The following is a 23151-nucleotide window of genomic DNA, read 5'->3' as shown; positions in this document are numbered from 1 at the left end:
GTCTATTGTCTTATAGCAGATCAAAGCCGTCCAATGCCGAATGCCTGAAGTAGCTGGTTGAATGGTGGCTCTCAAGAAGGATATGTCTGCGTCAAATCCCTGAAATCTGTGAATGTGACATTATTTGGAAAAGAGGAGTTTGCAGATATAATGAAGTAAAGATATTGAGATCACCAGCTTGGATTATTCAAGTGGGCCCTGAATCCAATGACAAGCGTTTTTATAAGAGTCACCCAGAGGAGGGAGACATGGAGTGAGGGGGAGGAAAGTGAAAGCAGACAGAGACCAGCAAGATTCCAGGGAATACCAAGGATCATCAGCCCCCAGCAGCAGCCAGCAAAGAGGCATGGAATGGGTGCTGCCCCAGAACCTCTGGAGGGAGCATGACCTTGTTGGATTTTGGATTTCTGTTCTCCAGAACTGTGAGAGAATAAACTTCCATTTGTGGTCATTTGCTACAGGCAGACACAGGAAACTGATACACCACATGTTGGTGATGGTAGTGGGGTCTGGGAATGGTCCATAGCCTAAAGAGATTCTCAAAGAGGTTTTGGGTGAAGAAAAATCCTGGTTTTGTTCTTTGTAGCCGTGCGATAGATGTGTTTTATTTTCCTGTGTAAACTCTAATCCCCACATTTATTCATATAACAGAGGAAAGAAAGAGCCCACTGCCGTCATCTTTGACTATTGTGGGCAAGGGACATGCTTCCTAGCATTCCTTACACTCCTGCCAATCAAACAGCTCAATCCAAAAGGTCCCATCACTGCATTGCATGCTTGCTTTGTTCCTGAAGCTAATTTTGCCATTTCAAGCTCTCTGAACTTTGCTTCTCTGCACTGAGGGAGGAGAAGAATATAACCAAGGAAAGGCTGTGCATTTCTTGATCTATTATGTTACCTACCAAAATGGAAACTCTAAATCTTAGCCTCAACAAACCGTTGGTTTATAGGAAGCACACTAATTCTAAGAGATCCACTTCCTGAGTTGTGCCTTTCAAAGGTTGTAAGATATCAATCTTTAAGTTAGCACAGGCTAAATATTTTAACTACCATTTTATTTCCATCCAGGCCAAGGGACAATTTAGGAAAGGTTCTATTCCAAGTACATAGCCAAGGAAGTGTGGAAAAGCTGTTGATGTCACTGTTTTGAAGTTAGCCTGTCAGTCATCATGATTGAAACACAACCCCAATGGCTTCCGCAAGCGTAATAAAATGCTTTGCAAAAGGTTGCAGAATTGCAGGATGTAATGAAGTCTGCTTAGCTTCATTTCCAATGCTGCAAAGTTCTAGAGAACGAGACCCATTTCCTTATGCCTTGGGATTTGTTCAAGGATTACTTTATATTTACTTGCATTTTTTATGAGAAAAACTAATTTTCAGAAAGAAAGTCCCTACCCTGTGAAACACTTTCCCTTCCTTCAAGCCCTCTGAAGGGGCAAAAGCAAACCTAAAAGGAATACATGCTTTGTCATTTGCTTTCTCTGACAGCTGCTTCTTATCATGTTTTTGAGGGTGACCTTCCTTCAGCATATTCCTTAGCTCTAAGTTGTACTCTCCTTTTATAATAGAATTTAGAGCCAAGCATGGAGCAGGCTACCTTTGATAATTAATGGCTCTGTGAGTTTGCTGAGTGTGTGATTTAATTAATGGCACTTGCATTTGGAGTGTGTACAACTCTGTAGTTGAATAAAAGGCATATTTGCTGAAGAATTATAGACATATACTCAAGGATAGTAACACTGAGAATTTGTCAGGGTTCAACACATTTAACAGCCTAATGGGGTTATTTTTTTTTCTTCTCCATCATTTAAAGGTACTGAATTGGTGTAATTCTGTTCTTGTGCCTTTTATATAAGCTCATACTACCATCTGAGAAAATCTGTCGGCTACTGGATAAAAGTCTATTACCTGGAGCAGGACCTTTCATAAAAACAAAAAGATGAAACCTTTAATACTATATTTTGAGTATGAAATTGATGGCCAGATAAGTTATAGTCTACTTCAGTTCCTCACAAATAGGCTAACCTGAATTATGTTCAAGTTCTCCTTGGGACCAAAAGATCATGGGTTGAAACCACACAGTTGAAAGCTAGTAAAAACAGAGAGTATCTCACACGATCTTGCTTTTCCTGAGACTGCAGTCTTAGAATGGAATGTGTACTGAGGCAAGACAGAAATGCACATATACAAATGCCTTCTAAATATCCTGTACAGAGGCATCAGCAGGTGAATCTCTATGGACTTGTCTCTATGTGTTCAGTAAGAGACTGAAAGTATAAAAGGTCTAGTATTAAGCTGCGTTGTTTCTAGGCTTTGTCATTCTGTGTGTCTGGGCAAGTTTTATACCCTCTCTGGACCACAGTTGTTCCTTTGCCAAGCAATAGGTTGAACCATGTGCTCTTTAAACTCCTTTCCCACCTAAAAAGGCTCAAAATCTCTAATTTTTCCAACAAGGGACACGAATCCCACTATCCCTATGACAGGAAAGTTAGTTGACTGCTTACTTTGCAGACCTGAGGTTTATTTTTTCCCAGAAGGAACCTATGAGTTTATGAAGAGCCATATCAATGTGTCCTGCAAGAGGGCTAGAAGGCTAGCCGATTCTCTAAACCCCAGCCAGATGGTCCAGGAGATAAGAACTACAGCTAGGGGTCTGTTTTCTTACCTCCCACTGGAGACCCCACTGACAGAAGACACTGGTTAAAGCATAGAAGGGGGAAAAAAAAGTACTCCTGTAGACTGGGCACCTAAGGAAGGCCTTTCTGAGCAGGTGACATTTCAGTTAAATCCTGAACGGAAGAAGGAAAGAAGGGAGGACACTCCGGGCAGAAGGGGACTAGAAGTGCAAAGGCCCTGAGATGGGCCATGTTTGATGTGATTCAGTAATAGCGAGGTAGCGGGAAGGCTAGAACCAAGAACCTGAGGGGTTGCCATGGGAGATGAGACTGGGCTTGATTCTAAGTCCTTTACTGTGGTGTGCAAGGCGTCATGTAATCAGGCCCTGGCTGACTCCCCAGAGTGTGGAGGTAGAGCATGATCAGGCTTCCCATTTGAAAGGATTGTAATCTTAACCCATTTTCTATTTTAACATGTTCATTCTCTTGTATGACCTTAGGTGAGTTTGAGGGTATAGATATATATTTTAAGAGTGACAGTCAACAGCTGATGTATAATATTCTATATAAATATATTTAGCCACAGTATCATAAAGTCTTGCCCAGAACCAAGAGTTACTAGGTTTTGCTAAAGATATTTTTCTTTTACATTGTTGTACTACTTTTATTTTCCATTGAATCTTTTTCTTTAAAAGGATTAAAGAAATTAAAACTAACCACACACAAGATCTCCCACCTTAAAATTTAAAAAGTGTCCTGATAGATTTCGAGAGGAGGGTAATAAAGCAAAACTTTGATAAGGGTATCAAAGAGAAATGCTGATACACTACATGAGTCATGTTTCTTATTCTGAAGTCATGACTCCAGAATCTGCAGGAACCACAAGAGATTGGCTGAGAAGTCGGAGGCAGAGTTCTAACAGCAGCCCAGGGCTCCATAGTGCCAAGATGGGCCATCTGCCTGTTAGAAGGGAAAGCTTCTGTTTCCTTTAGTGATGACTCTGGCTTATCATTTCTAATTTAACAGAAAAAAATGATTCAAGCAATATCATGCACTCCTACATCTTCAAAGCAATACGACACCATCAATTTGCAGGTTAAAGTGCCACCGGTTCTAAACTTTTTGTGAGCTTCACGGGAGCAAGATGTGGAGCTTTAGCAGGGGAAAACTGGTAAGAACATCTAATTACATTCAAAGTCATTTTTGCCTGTCTTAAAGGAATGAAAATGATCTGCCGGTTTTTATAGACCTTCTTGACCTAAAGATATCTGCTGGCGGAAAGAGAATCCTCAATTGGGTTCTTTTAATGCTCTAATTATTACATGATCTATCATCTTACGCACTGACTTGCACACTTTGAAAAATCTTTTAAATACGCATTAAAATTGATTGGCTGATCCCAGACCTTAGGGTGGCTCTTGGAGGGCATGTAATTGTGTGTGTGGGCACAGGTGGTTAGACAGCAATGACACAGAGTCAACTACTTGGTAGTGGGATAAGGCGAGAAATCAATTTGGTCACAGGTATAGTTGACATTGTACTGTCAACTTGCACAGAACTCAGTCACACACCTGCTTGTTCTCGAATCAGTATTGTTTCACCTTCACCATCGTCTCCTACAAGGCAAGGATGAACTTCACTTAGTATGCCTAAGACAGTGTTTGGCTTTTCCTGCCTTAAACTTCTCTAAATGATGAGCAAGATGACTTACAGGAGGCTCAACTCAACCTTACCCCAGTCAAGGACTTCTGTGTTCGTACACTAAATGGTAGGAAAGAACTCTGATCAGATAAACTGGAGTCACATGCCCAGAACTGTGGGTTTTGGATGGGATTGGAAGCTCCAAATTCAAATTTCTACTACATTCCATCCGGTACTCTGCTTGGATCTCTCAACAATTTTTCAAATGTTCTGAAACCTAAGAACTAATTGCAAACTCTTGGCAAAAACCTCCTGTCTCTAGAGGAAGTGCTTATTGAAAGGTCTTGAATGAAGCCCTTGTGCTCACTGAAAGGTCTTGAATGAAGCTCTTGGGAATTCTTGCTGATCACGAGAGTGCAGTATCTAATGTTATTACAGTCCAAGATTGATTAGCTGTGATTCACTTCTGCTCACGGGATGCAGTTTGAGCTTTCAGACAAATATTTAGTCTGTAACTGCTGCTGCATAAGGAAACAAGGAATAGCTCTGTTTTCTGCAAGGGTTAGGAGCAAGGACTAGGTACTATCCAGTCGTCACAACCACTTCTAGCAGGTGGTTGTGACAACTGGATAAAGTGATCTAAAGTGCAAGAATCATCAAATGCTGGCTCTTTTCCTGAAGTTAGCGCAGAAGCCAGAGTAAGGTATACCTCGCAGCCCAGCTGCATTGGATAATTCTTGCCTTTGGTTAGCTAGAGCTTATGCAGGGGATGATGTTTCTAAATAGAGAGCCACCATTTTTAGTGCAAAGTAAGTGTGAGCTCCAGAGGCAGACTGCCCGAATTTGAACCCTGACTCTCAAAGTATGACCTGTAAGACCTTGAGCAGGCACGTCACACAGCTGCTGTAAGTCTCAGTTTTCACATCTGAAAGCCAGGGCAATAGTAGAGGGTTGTTGTGGGGTCTAACTGAGTAAAGTCTATAAAGCACTTGCTATAACTTGCCCATGGTAAGCTCTTCATAAGTGATATTATTAAGAATTATTAGTAATAAAGCATCTTCTCTGCGGTGACCTCCATTGCTCACTTCCTGAAATAACCATTTGTTTGGCCAGAGTGGCCTCTTACAGTCAGGGAGGATGGTCAGCAGTATGTCTGTAAAGATTATATGCAGCAATTACTTTTTTTTGTTTAAGACTATTATGGAATACCTGAATATTCAGCCAAGAAGGAGATGTCCATCTCTTTCTTCCTTTCCTTCCTTTTTATATTTTTTGTGTAATTAAAGATTTTTCATTTATTGGATTTGTTTGTCCTTTGGATGGTGAAATATAACACACATCCAGAAACATGCAGGAAATATGTATATGGCTTACAGAAGTAATATAAAGCCAACACATGTCTTGCCAGCACCCATGGCAAGGAACAGAACATTCCAAACCCTTCTACTTTCCTGCCCCACTCACTCCATGTTCCTTTTCCAAATCATGGTTCCCTTCTTTCCTCCCCTGCAAAGGTAACTACTGCCTGACTTTTACGGTGAGTGCTTCCTTGCTTTCCTTATAATTTTACCTTCTAAATGAATATATCTCTAAGCACTATAATTGAATTTTGCCTGTTTTTGAACTTTACGTAAAGGCAGTCACACAGTATGTGCTCTTTTGTATGTTTCTGTTTTTCCACATTCTTGCAAACACTTGATATTGTCAGTCCTTTTACACTGTGACTATTCTCGTGGAGTGGTATTTTACTGTGTTTTAAGCTTATATTTCTCTGATGACTAAAGATTATTGGCCATTTCAATATCCATTTTTTTGTGAAGTGCCTGTTCAAGTCCTTGTGTATTTTCTATTGGGCTGCTGACTCTTTCTTACTAAGTAGTAAGGTTTTTTTTTTTTCTTCTTCCTTTTTCTTTTTATAGTGTCTGGACACTGGCCTTTGTTGATTACATATGTGGAAAGTACCTTCTCCACTGTACTTTGTCTCTTCTCTCTCAATGGTGTATTTTGACAAACAGAAGTTCTTACTTTGAATGTAGTCCAATATATCAGGTTTTTTTTTTTTTTCAGTAGTGCCTTTTGTTTCCTGTTTCAAAAGTCTTCCCCTATAGGAAGATTATGAAGATATTTTCTTATAATACTTCAAAGCCTTTAAAATTGTACACTTCACTCTTTGAATTATAATCTACCTGGAACTGTCTTTTGCATGTGGTGTGAGGTAGGGTTTTGTTTCATTCGTTTTCTACATGGGTATCCAATTTTCCAAGAACCATCTATTGAAAGGATTCTCCGTTTCTCATGGCTCTGTGGTGTCATTTTTTTATCATAAATCAAGTGTTCACATATGCCTGGATTTGCTTATGTGTCCTCCATTTTGTTCTAACAGTCTATTTATCTTTGTACCAATACCACACTCTTAACTCTTATAGCCTTGTAGTAAGTCTTGATATCCTGTAGAGTGAGCCCATCCAATACTTCTACTCTTTTTTCTTTTTCTTTTAAGTCTCTGGCTACATTTCCATACACATTTTAGAATCAACTTGTTGATTTTTACCAAAACCTGTGGGAATTTAGATATGAGTTGCTATGGGTTTATAGTCAATTTGAGGAAAATTGAATCTTTATATTAATAAAATTCAGTCATTTATCTTTCCATTTGTTTAATTTCTCTTTCATGACTCTTAATATTTTACATTTTTTTGTGTAGAAGCTTACGTATATTTAATTATTCCTAGGTATCTGATTTTTAATGTTAAAAGTAAACTTTAAAACTTTTCATTTTCTAACTATTGTAGCTGATACAGAGAAATTTAAGACATACATACACACACACACACACACACACACACACACACCCTTAGATTCAGAGGCCTTGCTAAGTTTACTGATTAATTCTATTTGTTTCTCAATAGGTTCTTTTGGGTTTTCTGTATACATCATATTGCTTACAAATAATGACAGTTTTATTTCTTTCTTTCTAATCCTTCTACCTTTTGTTTATTGTTCTCGCCTCTCTACACTCGCTAGGACTTCAAGTATATTGTGAAATAGAAATGTTAATAGTGAATATTCTTATCTCATTTACAATCTCGGATGCATAGTGTTCATTTCATTCCTAAGTATAAACTCCCCTCTCCTTGTAGTTTTCCCAGAACGTTTAAATTTATTAAGTTGGATGTGTAATTTGATCAATAATTGTATCTGCATCTACAAAGACGACCCTATCATTTTCTCCTTTATTAATCCAGGGAAAGACATCATTTGAAAGTCGAATGTGAAATCAAAGTTGTATTAGCATGATTTCTTATCCTCTTCACAAATGGTATGTGTGTGTACAGGCACAATCTGTCTACTATCTATCTGATATCTTATAGAACTTTGGCATTTGTGTTTCCAAGTGCATTTAGTCTGTAGATTTTCATTCTGTGATGTTCTTGCAAAGTTGATTTGCAATGTAAATCATACAACAAACAGGACAATGAAAGTGTTTCTTATTCACCCCTCCTCCTTTCTTTGGCGGAATTTGAATAAGATTTTTATTTATTTCTCAAGTATATAGTAGAATTCACCAGTAAAGCTATCTGGGCCTGACAATTTCTTTGTGTGAAGGATTTTATTTCAGAGTGTTTTCTTTAATCAGAATCAAATTATTCATATTTTCTTTTTCTCTTTTTCACCGTGTATCAGTTTGGGCTAGCTGTATTTTTGAGAAGCTTGTCTATTTAATTCAAATTTTCAAATATATTGCTCTAACATTATTCCTTTTTAATGATTTGTCCTTAGTATCTGTACAGAAGTTTGCCTTTTTCTTTCAACATGGGCTTTTGTGCCTTCCCTCTTTTCAAAGACCCTACATTTGGCTTCATTGATCCTTTCAATTGCATCTGTGTTTTCTATTTCATTACATTCTAATTTATTGTTATTTTCTTCCTCTAAATTTTGTGGTTCTCTTTTTACTTTCTCCAGAAAGATGTTTAGCACACTAACTTATTTTTAAATATTTTTTAATTTTAATTTTTAATTGTTGTGGGTACATAGTAGGTGAATATATTTATGGGACGCATGAGGTGTTTTGACACAGGCATGCAATGTGAAATAAGCAACTCATAAAGAATGGGGTAGCACATTAACTTTTGACTTTTCTTGAATAAGTGCATTCATGTCATAATTAAAAGTAAATTACCCTCGAAACACACCTTTAGTTGCATCACCAAGTTTGAGTTTTCTTCAATCAGTTCAACATAGTTTCCAATTTCCACTTGATTTCTTCTTATTTGTGCAGTGGTGCAATTTCGGCTCACTGCAGCCTCGACCTCCCAGGCTCAAGCCATTCTCCCACCTCAGCCCCACAAGGCGCTGGGACCACAGGTGTATACTACCACGCATGGCTAAGTTTTGTATTTTTTATAGAGATGGCATTTTGTCATGTTGCCCAGGCTGGTCTCAAACTCCTGAGCTCAGGCAATCCACCTGCGTCAGCCTCCCAAAGTGCTGGGATTACAGGCATAAGCTACCATACCTGGCCCTTAGAATGCTTTTAGTTTAAGTCTGGTGGTGACAAAGTCTCAGAAAATGCATGTATCTTATCTTCATTCATGAAATCATTCATTCATATTAACTGGATATGGAAATCTAATTCGTAGTTCTTTTGGCTCTTAGAAATATCATCCCATGGTCTTTTGATTTTCATTTTGTTGTTATTGTTGCTTTTGCTCTAATTATGACTTCTTTGAAAAGTCAGTGATTTTTTTCCTTCTTAAGTCTAAGTTTTCTCTGTGTTTTTGCTTTTCTGCAGTTTTATTGTGATATGTCTAAGCATGGATTCTTCACCCGTGCTTTGATTTTGCTGTGTTTTGGATTTTTGGATTGGTAGCTTTTCCTAGTTCTGAAAAATTGTCAGCCATCATCTCTTTAAATTTAACTTCCACTGGAACTGTTTTCTCCCCCATAGAAATACGAATACATGTCTATTAGACTTTCTCCCTGTATTTTATGTCTTCTGTCTTCTTTTCTACTTTTTCCTCCACTCCACTTCTTCATGGTTTAGTCTGGTATTTTCATATGGCTCATCTCTGAGTTCACCAATTCTCTTTTTGGCTGTTACTAATGTGCTACTAAATTCATTCATTGGGCTACTGTAATTCAGTTCTAGAATTTTTACTTCGTTCTTTTTCTCATGATCTGTGTCTTTTATGTAATAAATTATAGCTCTCTACTAAACTTAAAAAAAATCTTGTCTTTTCTCTCCATAAATATAGTTATTTTAACATCCAATTTCCAAGTAACCTGTGATTCTGATCTTGTTTGGATCAATTTCTGTCTTAAGCAGCTTGAGCTGCCATGACAAAATATCATAGCTTAAACAGTAGAAACTTACTTCTCATAGTCCTGGAAGCTGAAAAGTCCAACATCAAAGTGCCGGCAAGGTAGGTTCATTCTGAGGCCTCTCCTCTTGGCTTGTAGATAGCCACCACCTTGCTGTGTGCTCACTTGACCCCTTCTTTGGATATGCATAAAGATAGAAATCTGATGTCTATTCTTATCATTGCACCTATCCCACTATGGGGGCCCCACCCTCGTGACCTTATCTAAATCTAGTTACTTCCTGAAAGTCGACCTCCTAATACCATCATATGGGGTTTAGGGCTTTAATAAATGAATTGTGGAAGGACACAACATTCAGTCCACAACCACTTGGTCTCATCATATGCCATCTGTGTTTGTGTGTGGGGGGATGGCAGTGTGGTGTTGGGGGTGACAAGCACCTGCATATGTACTAGGCATTCTATTTGGAAACAAATGCTAGAAATAATTTCAGGTCTTGGTTGGTGTTATTTTCTTCCACAGAGGATTTTCTGGCTTCTGCCAGGAGTTTAATGGACTAGCAATTTGAGATCAACTTAATTCAATTTCCAGTTGAGAGTTTCTCAACTGCCCAGATGATTTGAAGTTGGGCTGTAGTTGGTGTCAGGGGTCACTGTTATTCCAAGGGTATAACTCTCCCAGATCTTTGAATTCCTACCCAGATGTGAAGGACTCTACTAAAACTGACTTTATTGCTTTATCTCCACCTGCCTCTCTGAGACTCACAAATGCCCTCAATGGAAAAGCAATCTCAAACACGGGGCTCACTTCCATGGAATTCTGTCATCCCTTGGCTCTTGGTCCTGTAATCTTTTGCTACCTTCCTACTTCTAACAGAATTTTTTTAAAACTCTGTACAGTTTTTCTAGTTGAACACAGTGGGAGGATTCAGTCAAACTATTTGGCCTTTAGTCATGGAAGCAGAAGACACACTTTTTCTTTTTTAGTGGTCTGAAAACATCCTGCCCTACAGATTTAATTCTTTAGTTACTGCTTAATTTCTCATGATCTGAGTATCCCTATATCATCTTCAAAATATATTAGAAATCACAGAAAGAAGAATGAATCTACACTATTGGCATACTGGTTTCCTGTTCCATTGTTTTGTGTTTTCCTTATAATAACCCTAGGATATAAGTAAAATGCTGTCTCTATCATTGTTAACTCAGAGATAAGAAAAGTGAGGCACAAAAAGAGTGACATGTCCAAGTTCAGAGAGTGGGTGTAGTGGCAATTGTTGATGGGGATCCGCTTTAAATGATTTAAAGATGTCTCCGCTGAGCATACTAACCAAACTTACAAGATAATTCAGATGCCATTCTTAGGAGACTGCAGAGTGTCTTTACATACTTTTGGTGGTAGATGTGCCTGGTGCTTAGGACAAGGGATTGAAAAACAGGTTTCTTGTTGGGAGAGAGAGAGAGGTGCTGGGGACATAATTTTCACAAAACTATAATGCTCATTTTGTCAGTCTTTTGTTTTCAAAGCACATTTTAAAAAGTTCTGTGTAAAGCACAAGACAAACATTTGCTCTGGAGGACGCATTACCTGCCACTCGGCTTTTTCTTTCTAGTCTGTATTACTTACATGAAGCTCTAGTAGAGGGAATACACCTGTGACAGGGTTGTAAAATGATGATACTAAACCAAAATAGCTTGGTCAGTGCAGTGAGAGCTGAGAAGATAAAAAGAGGAGGTGGCAGACATTTGTCCCCCAAAAGAGCTGGGGATAAGACAGGAAAAGTTTATTCTCAGGATGGCTTCCTTAGCACTCTCTTCCCCTGTCTTTGTATGGTTCCTGCCCACTCCAAAAAGCATGTTCTGCCTTAATTACCTATGTAGGAGAAAAGAAGGAAAAACGGGTATCTGGAGGAAGAAAAAATGGCACATGACATATATCTGGGCTGAGGTCTAATCTTACCCCCCTTATACCACTGGGACAAGTAGTGACATTTTAATTAATAAAATATTCCCTCCTTAGCTCTACCCTTTTTCTCATTGTTGGGAGGACTTTAGTTTAATAGGTGAGATACTCACAATCTCAATTGCCCACCACTCATGATGAATTTGAGGTGGTAGAATACACTGAACTGCTTCTTAGATAATCAGAGAAGTATTAAAATCAGGAGCACAATCTAGAGCTGACTTTGCTAGTGTACCCTGAATTGATGATCCAGGTTAAGTACATACATAATAAGTGATTGATGCCTCAGCAAGTCAAAATGATGTAGCACTTATTATGTAAGAAGTGGCTGAGGGACATGTTAGGCACAGGATCAACTGAATTGCATAAATATTAGCTATTTTTAAGCAATGGGGGTCAAAGGTTATGAATGTGAATTTTCATAGCCTTTCTTCATATTAACCTTTCACACCCTCTAGAAGAGTCTTCTTTCTCATCTTCCTTTCTGGTAGAGACAGACAAAAAAGCAATACTGAAAGGAGTACACTCCATACAGTGGAGAGAAGCAAACAGCAAAAGCAAAAAATGTCTTAGGAGAAGAAAGATTTAGAAAGTTTTTGCTACACAAGAGTATGCAGATTAATATGCAGTTATCTGTTTCTGGAGATGAGGATGAAAATGATGATGTGATAATGGCAGGCTGTATTTTATTGTACTACCATTTGATCGTATTACCATTTCGTAAGATGCAAGTAAAGCCTGAAACTCTTCAAAAATTATCCTTGGCTACTTAGATTATATTTTTCTGAAAAGGACTCTGTGCTGATGGATCATGTAGTTTCAAGATTTGCATGTGTTAAAATTACTTCAGGACGCTAGTCATTTTTCAGTTACCAGTAGAAATAAATCTCAAAGGAAGAGTTCTGCAGATTCTTGAGATATCAGTGGCCTGTAGGAAATATTCTTCTCCCTGAACAACTGGGTATATGTTGGAGAAAGTTGAGTCTTGTTAAAACATTTTAAAAATAATTAAGCCTAAAATCTATTTTGGATCCATGGGGTAGACTGTCTCATAGAGTGTTTCTAAAGAGAGGTTTTTAAAGTGTAGTTGGATGATCACTCTTCTAAATTGTAACATAAATCATGTAATGAGACATTTGATTTGATGGTTTGTAAAGTTTCCATGATTCTGTAGTTTATTATTACCAATTTAGGCACAAAGAGTTGGTTTATAGTTATCTAATCCAGGTAATAGAGTATTTAGTTTGCTGTCACTAAAACCAGATTCTAGAACTGTAATCTAAATAGAAGGAGGGGAGAGGCAGCCCGATCCAGCAGAAATTGGACTGGGGAGGAAGGGAAAAACAAACTGAAATCTCCCTTCTGGCTTCTTTTAAAACAATGGGTCATTTGTAAGGCAAAGAGCTTTTGAACACGCTGAAGTGTCTTTAGCCTTAAAGAAGGCTATCAAAAGAAGAAGTATCTTCTCTTGTACCTTCTTACAAAAGAAGTATCTTCTCTTGTACCTGCATCCTAAAGAAAATCTATTTTCATAACAATTTGGGAACAGCTGAAATTGTTTCATAATTGTTATGAAACTTGGGGATGGCTGAAACATTTATATTGGTATTGAGCTCCTCACTTGGGGATGATCTAGTGGGTTTAAGATTAAATTGGTCATGGAGCTAAATTTAAAATCTGCCTTTTCCCCAAGAAAACATGAGAGTACTATGATCAGCTTCCTGGGCCTTTCTCATTAGAGGCTGCTGTGCTGACAGTAGAACATCTCTGAGGTGGTGGAGATTTGGGGCAGATTTCAAAAGGTAACAATTTACAGACCAGGACATGTGCTAAATAGGCCTGTCGTTTCTCAACCACCTTGACTGTCCACAATTATGATATGAGGGTGATCCAGTGGCTGAAATTACAGTGATTTTTCAAAAACTCCAGTGTCGAAATTTTGCCTTGACAATATATCTATAACTACTAATAATGTTGTTTTGGGCTGACTCCGTTGCTTTGAAATTGCATGGCCCCATTATGAGTAAATGAGAGGCAACCAATTATCTATAAAATAACGACGTGCACAGAGGAGAGCCTGATGAATTACAAGTGAGCTCTGCTGACACAACAGGGTGTGGAAACCTGCTCTGCTCTGACTTTTCATCAGAATTAGGGGCAATGCTTGCATATTTTACAAACAACATACCCCCTCAATTCTAATGTGGAATGGGAGAGGGGAGGATGGGAAGATGGCAAAATCTTCCCCCAATAGTCACTAGGACACATGCCATTGCTTTAAAATTAAGTAGAAAAACTTCTTGGGTGTATAGAGGCAGAAAATCCAAGTATCAATACTTGCATAAAGAATTACCATCCTCCAGGAAGATGGCAACGTTAGATAAGAAATGCAGGTCTCCTGTCAACTAATGTGATTTAGAACATAGACTAAAAGAGCCACTGCAAATCCCTTATCCCGGAACTCAGTCCAGTGTGTAGGGAGCCAATGCATAAATTCACCTATGCAGAGAGCAGACGCTGAATTCCTGGAACCAAAGGACTGCCAGCCTCATCAAGGATCTGTCAGGTGGTGAGTGAGTCAACTGCAGTTTCATTCAGCAACACTTGGGCTGTTGAGCTCCTTGTGCATGGTGAAGGCAATATCTGTTTCTCACTATTGCTCAAGAAACTGCAATTCAAAGTCATTTTCTGCTAGGCAAAGTATACAGAGAGCAGCTAAAACACCAAAATCTCCTGCTTATATGGGGTTATATGGGAAGATAAAGAGAATTCTTCCGCACAGCTAATCTAATGTTGGTGTTTTGATGGGTTTAAGAGGCTGAGGAGACAGTATATAGCTTCAGAATGTTTACTTCTGTTGTCCTAATGGCACTCTTGCTATGCTAAGGATTCTTTATATGTAAAGAAGATATAGAACATAATACTTAACAAGGAGTTGCTAGGTATATTAGTTTGTTCTCATGGTGATAACAACAACATACCCAAGACTGGGTAATTTAGAAAGGAAAGAGGTTTAATGGACTCACAGTCATGAAGGAAGGCAAAGGAGGAGCAAAGGCACGTCTTACATGGCAGCAGGCAAGATAGCATATGCAGGGGAACTGCCCTTTATAAAACCAACAGATCTCGTGAGATGTATTCACTATCATGAGAACAGCATGGGAAAGACCCTCCCCCATGATTCAATTACCTTCCACTGGTTCCCTCTCATGTGGGGACTATGGGAGCTACAATTCAAGATGAGATCTGGGTGGGGACACAGCCAAATCATATAACTAGGTATGGGGACACAGCCAAATCATATAACCCAAATATTAAGTCAGGAGCAGTTTCTGGTATTATAGTCCGTTTTCTTATATAGGGCATCTCTGGATATAGGAGTTCACATTTTTCTCTGCAACCTGTTCGTTTTAAAGATAGACTATTGGCAAGCAAAACGTCAAGGGCAAGCACTGAGATTTGACCCATCAGTCCTTTGGAAGCTGACTCTTTGGTTTTCCCTCATGTACCTTGTCTTCTTGCTATGCCTGGGGGGGAAAAAAGTAATACTGGCTTAGGTTGGAAAAAAAGTAGTACTGGCTTAGGGTCTACAGCCAGTTTGCTCTAGGCTAAGATCTGGCCTCTACTGCTGTTTGTCCAAAATTGGGAGTCATATTCCTGTTTAAGACAATCTTAAGTGATCTACATTGAATATCTGACTGGGTTATTCTGTTTAGTCCTTCTGAATATGCCAAATGGAGAGTTTCTGTTTGGTGCTAGAATTAAATGCCTCTCTAATGGTGGCTAGCCTCACTTTTTAACAGAGAGACTGAATCCCAGTCCTAGTAGCTAAGGCAAGCAGCTATGCAGAGCTGGAAATCATCAGCATCATCTTTCTCTGTTTATGTTTATGCTTAACTTCTAATTACAAGTAGTACTTACTTTTTATTAAGGCTGAGATATAAAGTTTAAGATGAAAGTACTAAAATTTAAAAAGCAAATCAAGTAAATAATGCTCTAGGTGGTCCACAAAGAAAAATCATGACAAAATGGGAATGAATGCAATTTGGGAAACACTGTATGTGCCCAAGGTCCTGTTCATTTAGGTATGTTGTCAGATGGTAAAGGAAAGAAAGAGGGAGGGCAGCCCAGGCAGGAACCATCATGATCTGAAAAACTTGCAGGTAGAACAAAGTTGGTTGAGGAATCCAGGCCCATTTTGGTTTTTGCTACCTGGCTGTAGTGTGACCAGGGAGGCAGGTGCTGGACAGGGTTGTATTAACAAGACAGGTAAGAAAGCCCAGCAGGGGAGGAGGTAGGAGGTCCTCAAGGCAGATATAGGCCAGCAGATAAGGTGAGGAGACTAAACAGAATATTTGGAGGGTACAAGAAGGGGTGGGACAGGGAGAAGGAAGTGGCTAGAGAGGTGGTGAGCTCTTTTATCAAGGAGGGCAGGACACAGACTAGGAGAATGGTCTTTAGGGTGGGACTGCCTGGGTTCAAATCTGATCTTTGCTACTTACCATTGGCCTTGAACTAGTACTTAACATCCCTAAGCCTTAGTTTTCTCATCACTTGCAAGACGACAGGACAATAACAGAGTCTACATTTTATAAATTCTCAGCAAGTGTTGGCCACCATTATCAATTCCAGGGCTGAGCCCTGCCTCTGTGCACGTTGAGAATTGTGTGGCTTTGCAGAGTGAGCACCATGAATGTGTTTAACTAACTTGCTGCTGAGGGAATAATCAATCACCAAAGCTGGGAAGGCCAAGTCTATGTGAACTTCAGATGAACAATTTTTAAAGTCTAGCTATGTCTAAATGTTTCATAATTGCCCTAATAACAAATTTCAGAGTTTTCCTGAACCACTTGATAAAGTATAAAAATTCAATATGTAGACACATTTTTTTGAAAAGGGAAGGGATGAGTGTCAGAGAAGCAATGGACCAATCCAATGACTGAATTTCCTTAAAAAAAAGTAACTATAACAGGTTTGTTGACTAATGCATGGCAAGTCAATACACCAAGACGCAGGGTTGCAGTAGAGAAGGAAGTTTAATCACAAGGCTGCTGAATAAGGAGACAGGAGGAAACCTCAAGCCTGCCTGTCTGAGCAGTTTAGACCTAGGTATTTAAAAGGGTTTGGAGGGCCGAGGTGGGGGCTCACTGGTTGAAGAATGCAGGATGAAGTCACAGGATGGGGAGATGCAGAAACTGCATTTTCATGCTGATTCGGTTCCTCTGGGGGTGGTCTTCAAAGTGGCTGGCATTAGCCCTTTTGATGGCATTCAGGATCTGAAAAACATCTTAAGCAATTTTTAAACAAAAGCCTTCTAACATCAGAAATCTTTTGTGTAGGAACAATGAGGAGGCAAATGGTCAGCATCTGGTGCTCCATGACTTTTGGCTATGAAGAAGGAGGCCAAAGTGCAGCCTGATTAATGCTTAATTACAACTGTATTTCTGTCCAGAACCCAGCATGTAACTGTTAACCCTGTGAGGATGGTTTCAATAGAATGTTTCCTTTGTCCTTAAAGGGAAGTATATTTAGTCCTATTATACTATAGGTAATGATGACACTGTTGGTAAAATCTTAGGACCCTAAGTTGTTTGCCATCTTGCAACCTATATTATCCACCTGGTCTTAGTTACTACATGTGACTGCTGGGAAGACTGAGGGTGATTTGTTTGGTCTGTGCACAAAAACTCTTAAAGAGAAATACAAATATTACTCAAAAATCCACAGGCACTATGGCAATAGTTTGTGTAACAGGTTAGGGTAAATATCTTTCTGCTAAGATGTACAAGGGAAGTCAATTTCCCTAGAAGACATGAGATGTCAGGCCTCAAGGCAAGACAGAAACAAAACACTGACAAAGCAAAGCCTACAGCAAACTTGGGTAATAAGTTTGAATCTTCTTAAAGCGTCTAGAAAATGCATTCTAAGACAAAATCCTACAATTCAGCAAGCCTTAGGAAAAAGCCTAAAACTTTCTAGCCACTACCTGAAAATACCCACTGCATAGGAAACTCAGGAGAAAAAACTCAGCCTAGGAGGTCAAGTCTGAGGTATTGTCACCCTACTGAAATTTGAACAGGGCACTCTAAAATGACATCCTGGCCTTCATAAGAGGAATAGAAAGAGGTTTGTAGTGATGCCCATAGGCCTATATTCTTAGGTAAACCAGCTGGATCCTGAAAAAATGAGAGATAGAAAGATGACAGTGGAAAAGGTTAACAATAAAATATGAAAGACAGCTTCTGCTATAGCACTTGCCATATTCCCCCAGGCAACTGAGTGCAGAGCTGAGGAAGCTATGACATGGGAGAATGAAATGAGCTTTCTAGAATGCAAGGATCTGAGTGCAAGACCATTATTAGAACAACAATAAGGGGAAAGGTAGTCTGGGTCTTTAAGTAATTAGAACACTCTATAAAGAGGGCTGGGGAGAGAAAGGCCAAGAAACGCACATATATTTGAAACTATCTAATGAAGACTTCTGTTTCAAAGTGAAATCAGAATACGATGAATGTGTTTTCCAGCCAAAACTCATGATCACTAAGTGGCTGATACAATTTTATACAATTCAGTTCACTAATTTTGTTTTTAATTTGTATCTGATCTACTTCTGCAACTTATAACATGAACACACTTACTCACAGGCCAGATGAAGAATTGCCTAATTCTAATTTGGAATTATCTTATTCTAAAAAGGAAAAAAGAAACTATTTAAAGGAACAGGTCTGTAACTGGGGTCCATGGGAGTTTATTAACAGGTTTGCCAGGAAAAATACAAGATAGCAGTTCATTTGAATCTGAGATAAACAAGTAATTTTTTTAGTCTAGATATATGCCAGTTTTTGCATGGCAACCCTGTATTTATAAACAAATTTCAGAGAGAAAGCTCCATTTACATCTCTCTTTAATGCTTTGCTAATTGATTGATTGATTGAGACGGATTCTTGCCCTGTAGTCCAGGCTAGAGTGCAGTGGCCCCATCTCAGCTCACTACAACTTCCATCTCATGGGTTCAAGCAATTCTCGTGCCCCAGCTTCCCGAGTAGCTTGGATTACAGCCGTGAGCCACTGCTCCTGAACATCTTTAACGATTTTTGGTTACAGACCAAACAAAGGCATCACTTTCAGTCATTCCAGAAGTCAACTATGGAAACTGATACTAGAACAGATAATATAGGTTGTGAGTTAGATCTAGCCCCTTAGACACTGTCTAAAAATTTGGAGTAGAAGCATTTTGACAAGGAAATTGGCTATAGTTCTCTTTCTACCAGAGTCTTAAACCTGTGATCTCTTAACAATTAGCCATCATTAATGCAAAGATTAATTCCATCAACCCTTGACTTTTCCCTGTGGCCTGAGCTTCCTAGCCACTGAACCTAAAGGGAAACATGAAGGGCAATTTACCAAGTAGCAACAGAAGAGAGGAGTCCTCCCAGTGAAAGCAGAAGAGTTTGCCCCGGGAGGAGTGGTAGGGAGGCAGAGAAACATGTTTTACAGGGCTTTGCAGACTGACTTGAGCCTGAGGGCCAGGTCACACCCTTAAGTGGGAAGGTTGACCTTTTAAACAAGAAGTTTTGCATGACAAAATGTCAGCTTTGTGAACTTTGGATTCCCAGGAGCACCACTACAGGATAGAGTGGAGAAAGGTGGTGATGGGCTGGGGGTGCTGGCTTGGAAGGGAGTGACAAGAGGCAGGAGAGTTGGAAGAGACTGGGAGACTGGAAATATAGTACTCAAGGGCCACAGTTTTCTCCCGTCCAGCTTTTTGTCCTTTGCAGCCACCACCCCAGGATGCTGGTGAAGGTGTTTTTGTGCATCCCCATTCTGAGAGTGCAACCCCTTTCCTGAGGGCCCTGGGAGGGTCTGGGTGATGAGGAAATGCAGTGTTTACCTGCGTCACTGAAAGTAGACCCGCAGAGCTGCAGCTTCTGCTGCCATTTCCTCCTCTGATCTCCAAGAGGCCGGGGAGTCCTCCTCTTCCTTGTCGTGTTTCTGGAGCTTTGGAGAAGAAAATGGAAGAGGCTCTTTTATAGGCCCTTGGGATCTCTTTGAACAAATATCAGGAGGTTGGGAGAGACTGAACAAAATTTGCAAATTAGAGGCCAGTAGATGTATCTTCAGTTGCCAAAACTTGCAAATGGAGAGGCTTTACAAAAGAATCCATATTTAAATTAATCATTTGCTGCATTGTAATCATCTACTGAGGCTGACAGGGATGATGATCTGATATAGATCTGTGTCCTTGCCCACATCCCATGTCAAATTAGAAGCCCCAGTGTTAGAGGTGGGCCTGGGGGCAAGTGATTGGACCATCTAGGCAGAATTCTCCATTGGGGCTGTTCTCATGATAGTGAGTGAGTCATTGGGGGATCTTATTGTTTAAAAGTGTGTAGCACCTCCCTCTACTTTCGCTTCCTCCTGTTCCAGCCATGTAAGATGTGCCTGCTTTCCCTTCTGCCATGACTGAAAGTTTCCTGAGGCCTCCCCAACCATGCTTTCTGTACAGCCTGAGCAACCCATTAAACTGCTTTTCCTTATAAATTACCCAGCCTCGGGTAGTTCCTCATAGCAGCGCAAGAATGGACTAATACCGGTGATCACAGATTGGGGTGAAGTGGGGGAATGGGGTGCATATGCCATCCCCATAATCTCTACCGCTGTTCTAATTTTCTTATGTTTAATAAATATCATTCATTTATTTTACTTCCTGGATTTTGAAGGCATGGTATTTGCCACCAACACATCTCTCCTTCAAGGTGGCCTGTGGTTTACCTCCTACTCTTTTTGGTTTAAACTTTCTTACGTGAACTTTAAACAGTTTTGTTCAGCGAACCAAATTTATGATAAGGGCCATGAGAACTGAGTAAGTAATAAAAATTTCCATTAAAAGAGGCTTCAAGTAGGAAAACAGTAAAAGAGATTAAATGAGAAAACAACTTACAAAAAATTAACAATTGGTCTTAAAATTAACACTTGAATCCTTTTAAACTCCTCCTCAGATTACAGGTATATTTATCTTAAAAAATTGTGTGTATGTCTCAGATTTACATATAGAGCGAATAAAATTTCAGTTCTATCAGAGAGGATGTTCTCAGAACTCTCTTCCTTAGAAGAGCTCAATTTTCTCCCTTAATCTCCTAGTACGATTGAATTTCATTAACTAAATTTATTGTTCCCGTGTGTGGCTCTATACATTGTAAAATGCTGCAGGTTATTCATTCATTCTTCATGGGAATGCGCAGTATAGTGTTTTGTGTTAAAAGTCATTTGAGATTGAGACAAACTAATAGCACCAATGATAGCAAGCATTAACGATATGAAAGGCGTGCATCATCTTTTTTAATCCTTACAATGACTCATGAAGCGGATGCTATTCAACCCCATGTTATTGTGGAGGAAGCTGAGTTCTGAGGAAGTTCATACCCTGGTCCAAAGATCACCCAGCTACATAGTGGTAGGTGACAGAATTATCCCCAACAACAACTTTTGCCTTTTTGTTTATCCTGAAGGATCTGCAGTGTCCCTAAAGACAATCCCACAGATACTGTTCCTCTCCATTTTGTAAAGGGTTGACTTAACAGTTTAAAATATAGACTTTTTAAAAGTTGATCCTTTAAAAATAATCTTGCCAACTCAGCAAAAAGTCTATCAACTAAAATAATGACGTTTGCCATCTCAGGCCCCAAACTCTAAATCTAACCTAGAGGCCCCTACTCTGGCAGCTCGTAGTAGATGGAGAAATTTCCCCATTTATTTCAGCGCAACGTTGGTACAGAAGGCAAAACAGTGAGGGAACCATAGCCTTGCACTCCAGCTGAGTCTGAGCCTAAATGAGGCTCATTAACATACAACCGGGCCACAGATACGTTTATGAGGGTCATGGATCTTCCCTTCTGAATTTGGCTGCCAGCACACTGGTTTTACATTTTGCCATGTAGATTTAATTCTCCTTAGGAAGAAAAGCACATTAAGAAGTCATTTCCTTCCCTGCAGAGGCAAACATGCTGCAGTTGCTACAGGCAAGTGAAACGGGATTGCCATTCTTCTACTCAAGAGCTAATTTTCATTTTGATACTACCTTGAGCTCTGTTATAAATCCATCTTGTAACAATTCGACAGGATGACAAAGAGACATGCAAAACCCAGGAAATATGGCCTTCCCACTTCTGCTACTGCCATTGGAAGACACAGAAATCAAGCATTAAGTGGTCTCATCAACAGAGATCATGCCAGATGAATCCAAATAATTTAGAGCCTGTGAATGTTAATGCCTTCCTGATTATTAGGCGACCGTCTGTTATTGTCGTATGCCTTACAGATGGTAACATTGTGCCAATCTTTAGAAGTTGTTTATGGGAAGTAGGAAATAATAAAACAAAAACTAATCATCTTTGCAAAAACTCTGTTGTACATAGCTTTTAAAAGTTATTAGATTTCTCTCTTAAAAGCCCCAGATGGAAGCATGTAGTTCTGTTTAGAACGGCGGTGCTCAACCCTGGTTGCCCACCGTAATCATCTAGGAAGCTTTAAAAAATAAAACCCACCCCAGGGCTTCTGATTTAATTGGTCTGGGGTAGGCTGGGTTTGGGAATTTAAAACCAAGGTTCTCAGCCAGATCTAAGGTGCACTTATTGTTGAGAATCACTGCTGGTGGGAGAAGTGTGTAGATAGAGCCCACATACATATAGAAATAATACGTTTGCCTTTAAGCACATTGCTTGTGATCCTATCAACAGTATAACTGCTGTCCTTTGCAAGCCTTGCTCTGGAACTGCTTTTCTTCAGTTTATGCTCTGTCCACAGGATGTCTGGGCTACAAGGCTTGTCTTTGCAGCACTAAGATGCGGATGCAGTTCTGGAGCGTTTGAATGGATTTTTAATCTCTGCAGAAATAGGGAGTCTGGGAAAGGCCCTGGTGGGCAAGACTTGTGTCCTAGAAGATCCATCCAGGTAACTTGAAGATTAAAAATGCTACAGTTTGAAGTAAAGTTCCATTTCCCTAAAGCAATCTAAGAACCTGGTGGCTGCAACTTCTTGCCTGGCTAACAGAAAGAAAGCTCTAATGATCTTATATAGTAGTTTATCCAAAAGACACTATTTGCCATGGGTGAACTTTAATGGAGGAGTTTCACTTCTGATAAGCCTTCCAGATTACTTTGGCTGTCCACAGGGGAGGGCGGTGACTACTTGTTAACACACCAGACATTTGCTCTGTCCCTGTAATGCCAGCGGCCAGACCTAGCATTGGAACACTGAACCAGACTCCTTTATTGTTCTCCTGGGACACACAGGTAGGGAGGGTAGACACCAAATGGCCAATTCTTAGTGAGATGGGATTACCAAATGGGAAGGGTGCTGGATAGAGCTGCCCTCACTGCAAAGGCTTTTGAGTATCACCTTGGTTTCACAAAAAAACTTATGATAAAGAGTGATGGAGGGAGAGAGGTTATCTATGGATCATCCAGAAATGGCTCTCCAACAAGGCGAGAGTTAGGTCTGAGCTTGAACAATGAGAAGAACAAGTTCCTTTTGTCTGGTAGAGGACTTTTGGCCCCGTTCCCCAGCCATGTGGAAAGGGCCTAATTCCCGAAAAGGAAGGCCCTTCCTCCCC

At 39.7% G+C, this 23151-nt stretch overlaps 1 protein-coding gene across 9 annotated transcripts in view; it reads right to left on the bottom strand.

Annotated features, from left to right (window-relative positions):
- Positions 1-16557: 16557 nt before the first annotated feature.
- The window catches only part of FHIT (fragile histidine triad diadenosine triphosphatase), a 1489467-nt gene continuing 1482873 nt past the window's right edge, over positions 16558-23151 (bottom strand). For 8 of the 9 annotated variants that reach the window (XM_017527326.2, XM_017527329.2, XM_017527332.2 and 5 more), the window contains 2 exons: positions 19432-19538; positions 16558-16827 (listed from right to left, as the gene is read on the bottom strand). In XM_017527326.2, coding sequence (XP_017382815.1) covers positions 19437-19538 — 102 coding nt within the window. In that variant the 3' untranslated portion in view covers positions 16558-16827; positions 19432-19436. The remainder of the gene's footprint in view (positions 16828-19431; positions 19539-23151) is intronic. The other variant, XM_017527331.2, reaches the window with a different exon arrangement.

Source organism: Cebus imitator, unplaced genomic scaffold, assembly GCF_001604975.1.
Source record: "Cebus imitator isolate Cc_AM_T3 unplaced genomic scaffold, Cebus_imitator-1.0 Scaffold48, whole genome shotgun sequence".
Lineage (NCBI taxonomy): Eukaryota > Metazoa > Chordata > Mammalia > Primates > Cebidae > Cebus > Cebus imitator.
Note: the sequence above shows the minus strand (reverse complement) of the source record. Positions and strands in the feature narration are given on the sequence as shown.